The 15,031-nt window shown below is 41.7% G+C and overlaps 1 protein-coding gene across 1 annotated transcript; it reads left to right on the top strand.

Annotated features, from left to right (window-relative positions):
• Positions 1–3,267: 3,267 nt before the first annotated feature.
• On the top strand, positions 3,268–11,584 carry GRPEL2 (GrpE like 2, mitochondrial). Its single transcript, XM_069484382.1, has 4 exons — positions 3,268–3,356; positions 5,783–5,936; positions 7,900–7,981; positions 11,161–11,584. Exons 1-4 carry the CDS (start codon positions 3,280–3,282, stop codon positions 11,523–11,525), a joined length of 678 nt encoding a protein of 225 aa, XP_069340483.1. The 5' UTR covers positions 3,268–3,279; the 3' UTR covers positions 11,526–11,584.
• Positions 11,585–15,031: the final 3,447 nt, after the last annotated feature.

Below are 15,031 nucleotides of genomic sequence, written 5' to 3'. Positions count from 1 at the left end.
TTAACTCTTAAGAGCTCAAAGCTTAGCTCAGGGGAGGAGAGAAGGGAAATCCCACAATTACCTTTGGACACTTTGCTGGAGGCTTTCTGTATTTTACCCCACCTAAGGCTTTCCATACTTTAGCCTCACTCAAATCTCACCACCCCCTGAGGTGGCCGGAGACCTGACAAGTGGTCACCCAGCTAATCAGTGGCAAAGCATAGGACTTAGGGGTCATGAGCCTAGATCCAGATAAGGCTGGGTTTGAGCCCTGCCTCTGCTGCTGACCAGCTGGGTGACCTTAGAAGTCACAAGACCTCTTCTGACTCTGGGCTCTCCTCATCTGTGAAAACGGGGTTAACAATTGTTACTTTCCTCCCAAGACGGCTGGGAGGATTCAATGAGATAATACATAAGAAGCATCTTGCATAGTGTCCAAGAAACAGGAAATGCTTAGTCAATAGTGGCTCTTATTATTAGATAAGAAATATCTGACTCAAAAGCCTGTGTTCTTTCCACCAAGGAAGAAATGACTTTTACGTGGTAATGACAGCCACCAAAAGCAAAAAGGCGACCAATCCATAACTGATAGTTTTCATCTAAATTCCACTTCAGTGTCTTCAGAGACAAAGGAGCTCGCATACTCTGCACCGTCAATGTTCTTTTTTAAAATGTGGATTCTGGAATGGCCCCCAACACTCCAACTATTTCCTCAGTGTCTGTCATACTCATTCTTATGCAGTTATTTTGGGGTTAAGTGTCTTTTCCCACCAAAAGATCTTGGACTTTTGAAAGGAGGGAGCCTAATAATTAATAATTAATATTTATCCAACACTTACCATCTGTCAGGCACTGTATTAGCCAGGGCCAGCTTCATAGGCATGCAACCTGTGCATTCACACAGGTCCCTAACGCTTAGAAGGAACGTGCATTTGGTTTAGTGCTCTACTGTTGCCTTAATAATTTTTGAAGAAGGGGTTCTGCATTATCCTTTTGCTCTTTAAATTATGTAGCCAGTCCTGGTGCTAACTAATCACTTTTCTGGGTGATTTAGTCTTCACTAAAACCCTGTGATATAGGTTGTATTATCCCAGTTTTCACAGTTCCAAAAATGGAAGCCCAGAGAGGTCAGGTAACCTGCACAAGCTCACATAGTTAGGAAGTGGTGGAGCCAGCACTTGAACACAAGTCTGGCCCTAGAACCCTTACTCTTCATTCCAAAGCTCTAGTTCATCCATGTGTCCCCTTCCCCTTGCACTACAGCATTCAGAAGCACATTAGGACTTAAACAGATGAACGGATGGAAGTATGCGTGCAGCACACTTGGTATAGGTTGGGCAGCTAGGAGAAATGTAAGCAAAATGGCTAAGTGTATCCAGTTTTTGTTCTTGCTTGTTAAGATGCCTTGTTTGGTTGTATTCTTTCAAAATACAGGTCACAGGTCCAAGGTGGACCTGAAGCTCCATCCTTCCCAACACTGCCAAATGTTTGGTATGTCAGAATTCTAGTGTCACTGGATCCTCAGTGGGGGACCTTGCATAGATTCACCAACCTCTCTGAGCCTCAATTTTCCCATATGTAAAAGGGGATCATAATACCTCCCTAAGCCATGTCACCCTTCTCATAAGGCCAAAAGAAAATATAAGGTGTATCTGGGCCTCTGATGCAAATACTCCAGCTCTGTCCTCATGGAACTCACAGACAAGCCAAAAAGAAAAATCTCACACAATACAAGTCAGTCATGTCATAGTGAGACCAAGTGCTCAAGAATACTTCTTGTCACTTTAAAGTGTTTTTGTTTTCGTTTTGTTTTTTCCTGGGGGGCTATCCAGTAACTAAGCCTACAATTCCAAGTCCCCTGGACCACAATCACCAGTCCATCCTCACACCCTGTCAGCTTTCCATCCTAAATCTCTAAAATTCATCCACATCTTCCTGTCTTCACTGATACCATCCAACTTCATTCATTCATTCAACAAATACTTACTGAGCGCCTACTATACTAGATGTCAGAAATCAGCTGTGAACAAGTCAGACATCTCATGAAGCTCACACCCTAGTTGGGGAAACAAAAAGAAAGCAAAACAAAATACTAAGAAACAAAAAGGGTGCTGGACACAGCTACTTTGGATTGGTGGTTATGAAGTTCTCTCTATTGAGGTGATCCCAGGACAGAGCACCACCTCTCTCTTGCCTGGGCCATTACAACATATTGTCTTCCCTACCTCTTAACACCTTGTAAGCTCCTCCATACAGCAAAGTGACTCTTTAAACATGTAAAGGCTAGCTGGCAAGATGGCAAGCCCCTGTGTTCCCAGCTACTTGGTAGGCTGAGGCAGGAGGATCACTTGAGCCCAGCAGTTTGAGGTTGCAGTGAGCTATAATGACGCCACTGCACTGTAGCCCAGGGAACAGGCCAAGAACCTGTCTCAAAAAAAAATAAAATATAACATAAACACATAAAAATTGTGATGTGTTCCTACTGCAATCAGAATAAAACTAAATTTCACTCAGCAAAAAAAATTTGAACACCTACATTAAGGCACTGCTCAATAGGAAAGGACAAAAATACTTGTCTTAATGAAGATTGTATTTTAGTGAGAGGAAACGAGACGATAACACCATTAAAAAAGTTAAGTCAGAAAAAAAGGGCATTGTAGGAAAAAATAGGAAAGAGTGATGGGTAACGGTTCAGGATGCAATGTCTTAAATTGTTCACGTGCTCTGGCTTCACCTAACTACAAGTCCTATGTTACCATGTATTTCAGTCCCTTACATGCAATACGCTTTCCTCTTCTCGGGGCCATTGCAGGTGATGTTTTCCTCTGCCTGAGTTCTTTCTTCCTTGTTTCAGCTCAAAAAACTCCTTCCTTTGGTAAAACATCCCACACTCGGCCATATTTGTATTCTAGGCTCCCGCAGCACCATGCTTCTCGCCTTTAAACACCACTCATATTTTGACTTTGTATCTCCCTGGCATTTATTGTTTACAACGTCATGTAAACTCCACGAGTGCACAGGCATGACCAGCTTTGTTCCCCGTGAACCCCGCGCCTACTTAAGACAGGGCCGGGTCCTACCCGCCCAACACGCTGAGAACCGGAAGTGTTGCGTTCGAGCCGGAGGACCGGATGAGGGAACTGCCGCACACAGGAAAACCGGAAATAAACCGTTCCTGTCCGGAAGCCCTGAGAGGGAAACGCCTGCAAAGGCTGCCGGGAAGCGTGGTTTCTAAGTGGGCGCGTCTTTTCGCTTGGAGTAATTGCGCGTGCGCTGCCTCCGTCAGCCCGAATCGGGAACATGGCCGTGCGGTCGCTGTGGGCGGTCCGGCGGCGGGGGCAGCGCCTCCTGGCCTGGAGCACAGCGTGGGAGAGCAGGTAAGCATTGCAGGCAGGGGGCTCGGGGGCGGGAGGCCTATGAGGGACGACCTGGCTGGCGGGGTGTTTGTGGGCTGGAGGGTGAGACTTGGGCAGGCGAGAGGACGCACCGAGTCTCTCGGCCTCTGCGACCGAGCGCGCTCACGGCTCCATTCTACAGATGGGGAAACTGAGGCCCACTGCGGCGCCTTTTTCCCAGGTCGAGAAAGGTGGGAAGATCCAAGGTCATGTCCTGGGCGGTGGCAAGTCTCTTAAGCCCCACGCATCGATTGAATTGGGGATGCACCTATTTCCCCGCCTTTTCTCCCCTTTGGTATCTGCGGGTTCTTTCTCCCGACTCCGTGAGACCCCACGCCTGGCCCATCTCCTTTATCTGGGCATTATTTTACCTGTTGGTAAGAGGAGGGCGTTGGACTTGATTTCTTCTTACAGCCCTTCCCTGTGCCTTGGGGTAGACTGCGAAGTTCCAGTTGCTGCTTTTATCCATGGGCGACTTTTATTGGTCGCTTACCATGCCATGCCGACTGCAAAACTATGGGTAGTTCTTTTTATCATTCCCTGTTTACTCTTTGAGGAGACTGAGGTTTAGAAAAGTCGAGTAACTTTTCCAAACTTAAAAATACTTGGGAAGTGGTAGAATCAGTCAGAGCTCCAGAATCTGCGCTTTTATTTAATGAGAGATGTTAATTATTTCCCATAGACTATTTCTTCCTAGGAAAAGAGAATAAAAAAAATCACTGAGTTGGACCTCCAGATTGTAAATGAAGCTGCGGGGTTGGAGGGTGGGAGCTGGCTTTTTTATCTTAACACACCAGACCCAACACTCCTCCCTAGCACTTAGGTGAGGGGTTGAATTCAGAGTTTGGGGTTTGGTTAGGTTTGGTTTGGTTTGGGTTTTTTCCCAAGTCTTTGGACAGTTTGTTGGTGATATAGGGAAATGACCAGAGGAAAAATGGTTCCTTCTGATAGATTCCCCCCGACTCCAGTTCTGAAACAGCAGGAATTTGGGATTGGCTGTAAATCCCCTCTTTTTCTCCGTCTGAGTTCTGACTATTTTCTCTTTTAACTGGCCCTGAGAATTTTTTTTTTTTTCCTAATTTTTGTAGAGACAGGATCTTGCTATGTTGCCCAGTCTGGTCTCAAACTCCTGGCATCAAGCAATCCTCCCACCTTGGCCTCCCAAAGAGGCCCTGAAAATATTTTGACCTGCTTTCAGTTGGGTAAATGTGGTTTTTTTAGAGGGAAGGAGATATCTGACCCTGTGTAATTTGCCAAGATCTGTGGTGACCGTATTTTCTGAACCAAAAATTTGGAACCTTGTATAATCAGACACTAGATCATAATAATTAAGTTCAAGACCAGCCCAGAAAGTGTAGAAGATAAAAGTCCTCTTGTCTACACCTTTAAATTAGCTGTTTGCTCTGCCAGAATGCCCTTCTTTTTTAAAGAAAACTCCTTTACCTACTTTAAATCTTTACTCCGCTGTCACTTCAATGACCACTCTCCAATATGTGGCAGTTTGTATAAATAAGCTAGCTATTTGTTTTAAGGAGCTCCTGTACTCACTGGTTGATTTTCCTGATAATTTTACTTGAAATCAAATTATGAGGACCCAAGATGTGTAATGGAGACTTCCTTGAACTAGGGGTCAAAACTGCCGCAGTTCAAGATCTATAACCTAGCCCCTAGCCTAAATTTCTCCGTGTGTAAACTGAACTAAATATCAAATATTTGAGCTATACAGAATTTTAGATTGCATAACTAGTGAATATAAGATCTATAAGTATTTCATTGACTTGATTTTACATTCAGGTGAGTTCCCAACTCAGAATTTCTCTTTCTTAGCACAGATTCTCATACCTAAAAGCCATAATATACCTTGTAGTCAAGAAGGCTTAAAATTTTAAGCTTCACTCCAATTTGATAAGGTCCCTTTACTGGACTTAATTTTTCCCATCTGTAAAATGAAAGATTGAATCAGAACTATATGACTTTGTGTTTTTTAATTCCCGCTTCTGATATTGCCCCTCTGGTTCTGGGTATTAGCACTTGGTTTCCTCTTTGCTGACTTTTGTGTATATACTTATGGCTGTTTCTACTGCTTGATGCTCAGTATCCTGAGTCAGCAGAATGCTAGCTATGTGATCTTGAGAAAGTCATTAAGTCTTAAGCCTCTCAGTGTCAGTTTTCTCATCTATAAAATAGAGATAATAGTAGTATTTATTTCACATGTTAGATGAAAAGATGATTCAGGTAAAACTGTCTGTTACGTAGTAAGGGCTTCGCAAATGTTCATTAGTTACTGTAACTGAAAACACTTTCTCTAGAGAGTCAGTCTGGGAACCTTATGGTCTCTAAATTTTGTTATAATTTTGGGCTTTTATGATGTCATTTCTTGATTATGTGCAACCTCATTCCCACTTTAGGGGCTGGCTACTTCCATTCAGCACTGCCACCCAGAGAACTGCTGGTGAGGACTGCAGTTCCGAGGACCCCCCTGATGAGCTTGGGCCCTCCCTTGCCGAACGAGCCTTAAGGATAAAAGCTGTTAAACTGGAGAAGGAAGTCCAAGATTTAACAGTGAGTAAATTTTATATCATCTGTTCTCCATATCCTCTCTCTCTGGTTTAAATGTCCAAGTAAAGTTTTGTGTGTCCATTTTTAAAATGAAGTTTCCTCTAATTGGCTCTTTATGCACCCGTCACCCCTCTTCCACTCTCTTGCTCAGTATACTAGACAGAAAAAATCTTTGTAGTGGTTCAAAAAGGCCACTGGCTAAGGAGAATCATCTCTTTCCAGTTCCCTGTTGTGCCACAGCACTTAGATATCTGATGTTTTGGCAGTCTAAAGGAGGTATAGTGCCTGGCCTGGAGGAGACAATAAACGTTCATTGAACATGTGAGTCACTGACTGTTATTCTTTACTGATCTGACCACACCTGGCATACTGGACTCAGTCCTGGGCTGACGGACACACTTGGGGGGAGATAGATGCACCAGAGTAATCCCAAAGCAAGACCATCCAGAACGGTAAGAAGGCTGGAAAGCATGTCTTGGAGAGCAACTGAAGGAACCAGGAATTGTAAGAATGAAAGAGAAGAGGACTAAAGGGGCTAAAACAACTGCCTTCAAATAGATGACATACTTTTAAAACTTATTCTCACTTGTCCTAGAGTTCAATGCAATGAAAGAAAGGTAGAGGTTGGCAGTATTAGCTGAATGTGGGAAGAAAAAGGGTTTTTCTCAAGATAATGAGCTTGAAAATTGTTTTGTTCAAACTGGGAGGCTAAATGACTGACTTATCAGGGCTGCTAAAGAGTAGGTTTCTGCTTTGGCTGAGGATTTGGAGTGGCCAATCTAAGATTTCTACAACTCCTAGTTTGTTATATAAAAACCTATCACAGGCCGGGCGCGGTGGCTCACGCCTGTAATCCTAGCACTCTGGGAGGCCGAGGCGGGTGGATTGCTCAAGGTCAGGAGTTCGAGACCAGCCTGAGCGAGACCCCGTCTCTACTAAAAATAGAAAGACATTATATGGACAACTAAAAATCTATATAGAAAAAATTAGCCGGGCATAGTGGCGCATGCCTGTAGTCCCAGCTACTCGGGAGGCTGAGGCAGTAGGATCGCTTAAGCCGAGGAGTCTGAGGTTGCTGTGAGCTAAGCTGACGCCACGGCACTCACTCTAGCCTGGGCAACAAAGTGAGACTCTGTCTCAACAAAAAAAAAAAAAAATAAAAATAAAAAATAAAATAAAAAAAATAAAATAAAATAAAAACCTATCACGGCTTGGCCGGGCGCGGTGGCTCACGCCTGTAATCCTAGCACTCTGGGAGGCCGAGGCGGGTGGATCGCTCGAGGTCAGGAGTTCGAGACCAGCCTGAGCAAGAGTGAGACCCCATCTCTACTAAAAAATAGAAAGAAATTATATGGACAACTAAAATATATATATACAAAAAAATTAGCCAGGCATGGTGGCTCATGCCTGTAGTCCCAGCTACTCGGGAGGCTGAGGCAGTAGGATCGCTTAAGCCCAGGAGTTTGAGGTTGCTGTGAGCTAGGCTGTCGCCACGGCACTCACTCTAGCCCGGGCAACAGAGAGAGACTCTGTCTCAAAAAAAAAAAAAAAAAAAAAAAAACCTATCACGGCTGGGCATGGTGGCTCATGCCTATAATCCTAGCACTCTGGGAGGCCAAGGTGGGAGGATCGCTTGAGCTCAGGGGCTTGAGACCAGCCTGAGCAATAGCAAGACCCCATCTCTACTAAAAATAGAAAAATTAGCGGGGCATTGTGGCACACACCTGTAGTCCTAGCTATTCCAGAGGCTGAGGCAAGAGGATCACTTGAGCCCAGGAGTTTGTGGTTGCAGTGAGTTATGAGGACACCACTGCCCTCTACCCTGAGCAGCAGAGCAAGACTCTGAATCAAAAAAAAAAAAAAAAACTATCACAAGGATGAAATTTGTAAAGTAAGCAAAAACATTCTTTTTTTACCAATAAGCATTATCTTTTTTCATTCTTTTGACTTTGCTTTTGATGTTCAGGTGAGATACCAGAGAGCTGTAGCCGACTGTGAAAACATAAAGAGGCGAACCCAGAGATGTGTGGAAGATGCCAAGATATTTGGTGAGACATTTATTCACAATAAAAATGTCTTTCAGCGTAGGGACACTTACTAGTAGTCCCGCAAACTGAGCATAGTGCAAGCACATCTGGGTCTTTAACTGATCCCTCCCCTGCCCTTCCACCATCCCCCAGGCTTTCTGTGTTGCTAATCAGGAATGGTGTCAAGTCAACTATTTGCTAAAATAATGCTGGCCTTTATATTGATCAAACCTTTGTTTATTTTCCAAACATGTAAGTATTACAGTTAACATTCTAGTGCTTATTCAAACAATTCTGTTTAGCTCATTATTGAACAAGTGAATCATTGAGATATTAGAGGAAAATCCAAAGAACAAACATGTAGGCAATCAGGAATGCTGAAATATGCCTAATGGAAGAAAACTTGATCTATATCCATAGGGCAATAATCAACTGTATCTCCACCAGACAGTTTGCACTACTATGGACAAGAGTCATTTGCTTGCTGTTAGTACTCTACAACTTACTGAGTTATAAAGCACCTCAAAGACAAAGGCTCAGACCCCAAAGTCAGATTACCATGAAGGCTGTGCTGGACTCCATCTATTTTTTCATGAAAGACATTTAATAATCTTTTTGGTCCATTTCAAAGTCTGTTTCAGAAAAATTTCCCTTAACACACCACATCTTGTTCTACAGGTGTCCATGACACTGTTAGTTGAGTCACAGGGATTCAAGGTTAAAGGGCAAATCTGTGACTACTTCCTGTACTTACAGCTTACTATGGAGCATTGTACTTTCCCCACAGATAGAACGAAAAAGCTTCCTGGGCACTTGGATGTTATCCGGTCCATTCTTCTGTATCATGCTCCTTCCTGTTCCCTTTTACCTGCTATTTGTACACAGAATTCACTTCTTTCCTGTCCTCTCTCCCGTGCTTTGGCATAACCTGCTTTTCACTCAGTGCTGTGTATTAAGGCTTCAAGTGTACTGACCTCCAAATTGTATTCCTGATCTTTTGTCCAAGTTTTAGTCTCTTATTTCCAATCTTATAGCAGGGCTCACCAAACTACAGCTTGCCATCAGTCCATAAATACAGTTTTCGATTGCATCATAAAAAATTCATGGAAATTTGTTTTCTCTTGTTACATAATCATCTACATAAGATCCTTGATTTTTCCTTTTTTCTCATGAAGCCTAAATACTTAATGTATGTCCTTTTACAGAAAAGTTCGCTGAGCTCTGAGCTACAGGGAATCTCTGTAGCAAATAGACCAGTTGTGATAACGGGGTAAACTTCCTGCTATATTGCCTGCTTGAGGAGAGCACAGTGGGTGAGCTTAAGCATAAGTCAAGCTTTGAGTTAGGAGCCAGCTTGTATCAGTTTATGCGAGTACATAATAGGATTCCTGAGAACAAATACGTAGTAACTAAACTCAAAAGAATTTGTTAGTTAATCTTATTTATTTATTTATTATTAACTTACAGAGCAAAATGTGCCTAGCAAAAGATGCCACGTAAGTCATTTGCTTAGGTCATTTCCTCCTAGTGGCCAGAAATACTTAGAAAATTGAAGATGATTGGGTGAGCATGGAAATAGAAGAAAAGTCAAATGCTTTTAAGGGATATAGCATGACAATTACCTGACCTTCCAGGGATAGTTTTGTCTCAGTAATCCACCATCTCTTAAACAGGTCACAAAGACCCATTTTTCTTTTCTACGAGATTATACAGTCAGTCACCAACCATCTATTAAGGTAACAAAATAATTAGAATGGAATCAGATGGAACCCCTCATTATACAGACAAGAGAACCTATGCTTCTATTTACTTAAATTCATACAACTTCACTGACTAAAAGCTAGGTCTCTTCTTAACCTGGCAATGTACAAGTCAGCCCAGAAGTTTACTGCTGTCAAAATTTATTCTAGTATTGTCTTCCTTTGAATAGCCATGGGGTGCCTTTGCTATTCCTGATTGATCTTTATCAGAACAGAACTTGTTTTACTCTTGAGTAGAAGTCTAATCTTATCAGCATACTTTTCAAGCCTTTAGCTAATCTCATTTACAGCTGATCTGTTAACAGCCATTAATGTATTCTATGGCTGCCATCCCTAATGGAGGGTGGCAAGAGGGGCTATCTTGTGAAAATTTGATCACGCAAAGCCTGGTTCCCTGGAAATACCTCCTGTTTACACTCTTCCTCTCTGTTGCCTCCTTTCCTATACCAGATCCGACCATATCATACCCAAATCACTTCAATTGGCTCTTAGTTCTTTCTTTGCCCCCGATTCATTTGCCCCCCAGTACTCCAAATTCATTATATATGCTGTCTAATTTGAATCACATTTCTATTTGTTTTCCTCAAGAAGCTATAATGGATCTCTGTCCCCCTCAAATTGACAATAGAATTCCTACCTCTATCAGTGTTTCCCTCCCATCCAGGCAGTAAGTCTGGGAAATCAGATCAGTAAAGTCCTTGCCTCTCACCAGCCCCCAGAGCTGTCTGATGATGGTATTCCTTATCCTCATTTCTGTAAGAAAAATCCAGTTCTAGAATTGGGAGTAATGGGATTTCTCAACAATTGAGTTTACATTTGCCTTATAACAGTTCGTGGGACTCAGAAGATCAGACAAGTTTTGTGGCCCATCTGCAGCAGCTTGATAGTAGACTTGCCTCATCTGTGGATGTGTCTCACATTCCTGTCCTATTAAGCTGGTCCTCAAGAATAAACCAGTCTTGACACCGCTTCGCATAATGTGGTCAACTTGCTTTTTTAATTGTTGCAAAGTCTCTCCCCATGAAATATTAATATCTTGTCTCTGTTGAGGATGTATGACTTAGCATAACTGAGATAGGCAGGAATTTTCAAAATGCTCGTAACTCAATACTAAAGGTGAATAGCAACAAAAATTCAAGATGCATAAAAATACTTGTTTTAAAAGGACAGATTTTTGAGCCTATTGTATAGTCTTACCTAGTTCTTGAGTTCTACCCATCTCTTCTATTTCTTGGTGGGATACCTAGTCATATTTGCCTTCCGAGAGAGACACTAACTTGTCAGTTGGGTCGGGGTGGTAATCAGTGATGATATCTGAGTCCTGTGTGGCACCCTGTCCACTTTCTGGGCTACCCAGTATACCAGCCACCTCACCAGGCCGTCCCCCAAGGGAAGAGTGATTTCCTCACAAACAATAAAAAATACCTGGTTTCTCTGCAGGAATCCAGAGTTTCTGTAAGGACTTGGTGGAGGTGGCAGACATCCTGGAGAAGACTACAGAGTGCATTTCTGAAGAATCAGAGCCTGGGGACCAGAAGCTCACTTTGGAGAAGGTCTTCCGAGGGTTGTCACTTTTAGAAGCAAAGCTGAAAAGTGTGTTTGCCAAACATGGCTTGGAGAAGCTAACACCCATTGGTGACAAATATGATCCTCATCAGCATGAACTCATCTGTCATGTGCCGGCTGGTGTTGGGGTGCAGCCTGGCACCGTGGCGTTAGTAAGGCAAGACGGCTATAAACTTCACGGCCGTACCATTAGGCTTGCCCAGGTAGAAGTGGCAGTGGAGTCTCAGAGAAGACTTTGAACAGGCCATCGTCAGGAACTGAATATTCTCCCAGAGGGCAGTCACCTGCGTTTCTTTTATTTATTAAACTAGGTTTGTATTGTACATGAAGTACTTCATGTGATATGCTTTGAATTTAGTCATATTGGCTTTATTTATAAGATATTCTATTGATTTAATGTGACCTGTTGGGTCTCATCAGAAGTCTTGCCATTGGGCATTTGAACAATGTCACAAGTGTTCCTGTGGCCTTTGTCAAAATATGTTTAGGAAAATTATTTTTAAATTGGTACTCTGATGACTTTGAATCCAAATTCCTTTTTAACTGTATTTTCAACTAAATATTCCTTTCTAGTGGTCCCTATAACGGGAATTGTGTAACATCTTGTATTTTGTGGAAAAAGGAGACAGTGGGGATTGGTTCATCCTTTGCGTACTTAGATGATAAAGCTTTATGGTTGTAAAAATCGTTTGGGTTGAGTTTTATACACATAGATTTTCAAGACTTCTCCTTTTTCTTTTATTATTTTTCTTTTAGCCATCTCTTGTCCTTGTAGACCCTACTAGGTAGGCTTCATGCTCATATCATTGTCTCAAACTCAGCCCTTTCAGATTCCCATTTGCAGGGGCCTAACCATGCAGGCAAGACTTAGAAGACAGGGACCTGTCAAGAAATTCAAGATACCCAGATCCCTTTCAAGCAAGGATGGCCAAGAAACCTTGTGCTTTCTTTGCTCTGAGTTATCTTTAAATTCTTTTCAGCCTCTCTAGGTATATAATCATTTCAGGCAGGCTGAGGCAGCAGTGACCCAAATGGGTCTATTACGTTTACTCACAACATCTCATTCCACCAGCCCGCCCTTCTCTGCCCCTTTGTCAGATTTGCCTTATGATCCTGTATTGGATTATAAGGAAGAGTTATCAGAACAAAACTGTTAGGTTCCCACAGTTTCTCATTTAGTTATGCTAAAAGTTTTTTTTTTAAGTTTACTCATCCTCTTTATTATTATTTGTAATATAAGTATTCTCCACTCTTAGCAAATCCTTCCCCCCCCATCCCGTGCCCTTTTTTTTTTAATTCCACAGATATGTGGTCTTGCTGTGTTGCCCAGGCTAGCCTTGAATTCCTGGGCTCAAGTGGTCCTCCCACCTCAGCCCCGCTAGAAGCTGGGACTACAGGCATGTGCCACCACAGCCTGTGGAAAAAATTGTTTTTTAATTGGTACTCACAAATTACTACCTCTCTTACGTTGACAAGCTTTATTTCCTAGTTTTTGTATCTGTCTTAGGTCACATTTGTATAAACATTTAGCTTTCCTTTTATGTATTAATCTTATACAGTTAATGGACCTATATGTTTATTTTTTCCAGTCTTGCTTATAGCTGATGTTCTGTAAAATATTTGTCTAATAAATGACTTAATGAATGATACATCAGTCAGACTTTAGAAAGGAAGTCAATTATGGATAGTTCAATGTTGGAGGAAGCCTTAATGATCTAAACATATCCTTTCTGCTTCTGAAGTATGAAAATCTAGTCTTTTTAGGACTGGACCCAAAGGGGAAAAAACCTCTCAGATTTCAGTGAGAACTTGAATGAAGAACAACTAGATATTAACTTCAATCATTTAGGATTACTAGACATGCAAGTAAGTCCCCAGTAGACAATGAGATGTTGTCAGATGTCCAGATTGCATAGGTTTAGATTTCAGTCAGTTACCCATAAAATAAATCCACTTTCACTGGAACTCTGATCTCATTCAGTGGCGTGGTAAAAGTTATCCTCTTAGACATGGATAATTCTAAGAGACTAAACAAACGTGTCAATAAAGCCATCCCCCTGTGGGCCCCCCATCTCTCATCAGATTTAGACACTTAAAAAACAAGTAACTATGCACTTTTAAAATAGTGGTAAGATTTTAAAACCAGGCCCTCTTTTGGCATCCCACTAAAGTGCATACTGTAAATTTAATGAGCAAATTTCACAATAGGAAATTGTCCTTTTTTTGCCTTCATTTCTGAGATTGACAGATGACAACAAGAAAATGAGCCAATTATAATTGCGTGTTTTTGATCGCTCGCTATCATTACCAATGAATTAGAGTTAGCCATAATTTTACGTATGGAATGTTATGATTACCTGAACAGTTTTCTAATACTCTGTTGCACTTCCTGTTTTTTGCAGGTAGATTAATTTTGGGTTCTTTTATTCAGTAGTTTTGCAGACTTAAAAGTGTAAATTTAGAATTAGAAGATTAAGCTAAAATAGTAAGAATCTCAAGTTGAAGGGCCTGAGGGAGCCAGAGCAGCATACTAGAGCATAGGCTTGCTTGGTCAGCATTGACTTGAACATAAACCCCAGTTCAGTCACCTGTGTGACTTTGGGCACCTGTCATTTCACCCTCCTGAGCCTGTTTCCTTATTTGTAAAAGGGTTATAATACTCACATGATATTGTGAATATTGAATGAAATGTGTTAATTGCCTATTGCAGTAGGACTTCAGATATTTATTTTTATTTTATTATGCATATTATTTTTCCTACCTTTTTATAGCTGTTTAAAGTCTAGGTAAAGGGAAAGACTGGTTAAGTAATGATTACAAAAAGCTTGTAAGCTAATCATTCGCAGTGACTTATTTTCCTTCCAGTTTCTGGGGGCTTTTATTAACCACACCACAAGAAAGCCACATTTTCAGGCTGAACAAGCAAGAAAATTGTGTCAGTGTTCTTAATTGTTTCCGTCTTAATGGTAAAGTGAAAAACATTGGCTTACAGATGATCTGTAAGGAAGCTTTGGCTCACTTGAAGGGAAGCTCTTGGTGTTTTAGTACTTGGATTCTACAAATCTTTTACTGACTTTTCTTACTACTATAAAAGAATCAGTCGATTTAAAATTGATATAAGTTATTTGGTGCTCTCATTCATGGCAAAGGATTTGATAAATGAAAATTTTTTCAAACACTAAAGCAAAATCAAATAGGAAAAACTCAAAAGGAAAGGTAATATTCAGAACAACTTTAATAAAATCCAAATTGAAATAACTGCAGTTCAGGTGTGTGGAGTCTTTGCCTAACTCATATTGTATATGGTGTGTTATAAGATCACTTCAGTGACTGCTGACCCACCTTGTTGATGCTCCGGAGAGGTACCCTGAGATCTCACAGCAGCACAGCCAAGTGGATGCAGTATAGGCTTTCCACACACTGCCTCAGTGTTGAAGTCTTGTCTGTTTTTCTATCTCCTTGACTTGCTTCTTTCTGATTCCTGTTTCTTAGATCTGCACTACTACTTCTGCCTCCCTTTCTGGCATTGCCTTGTTTTCTTGAGTTTGCTTCTTGGTTCTAATTGTCTTATCTGCTTTGACTACTGCACTTGTACTGCTGGACTCCTGACCATCCTCCTAACCAGATTACTGGCATGTGGCCTTGTTCTGGCCTTCAGCTTCTTGTCCTGCCCAACTTTTTTTTTAAAGACAGGGTCTCACTATGTTGCCCAGGCTGGTCTCAAACTGAGCTCAAGCCATCCTCA

The sequence above is a fragment of the Eulemur rufifrons genome, chromosome 10 (genome assembly GCF_041146395.1).
Source record: "Eulemur rufifrons isolate Redbay chromosome 10, OSU_ERuf_1, whole genome shotgun sequence".
Classification (NCBI taxonomy): domain Eukaryota; kingdom Metazoa; phylum Chordata; class Mammalia; order Primates; family Lemuridae; genus Eulemur; species Eulemur rufifrons.
This window is presented reverse-complemented; position numbering and strand designations above follow the sequence as displayed.

Coding starts and splice junctions, on each gene's coding strand:
- GRPEL2 (XM_069484382.1), top strand. CDS start 3,280: ATGGCCGTGCGGTCGCTGTGGGCGGTCCGGCGGCGGGGGCAGCGCCTC. Junction 3,357..5,782: donor AGCACAGCGTGGGAGAGCAG/GTAAGCATTGCA, acceptor TTCCCACTTTAG/GGGCTGGCTACTTCCATTCA. Junction 5,937..7,899: donor AGGAAGTCCAAGATTTAACA/GTGAGTAAATTT, acceptor TTTGATGTTCAG/GTGAGATACCAGAGAGCTGT.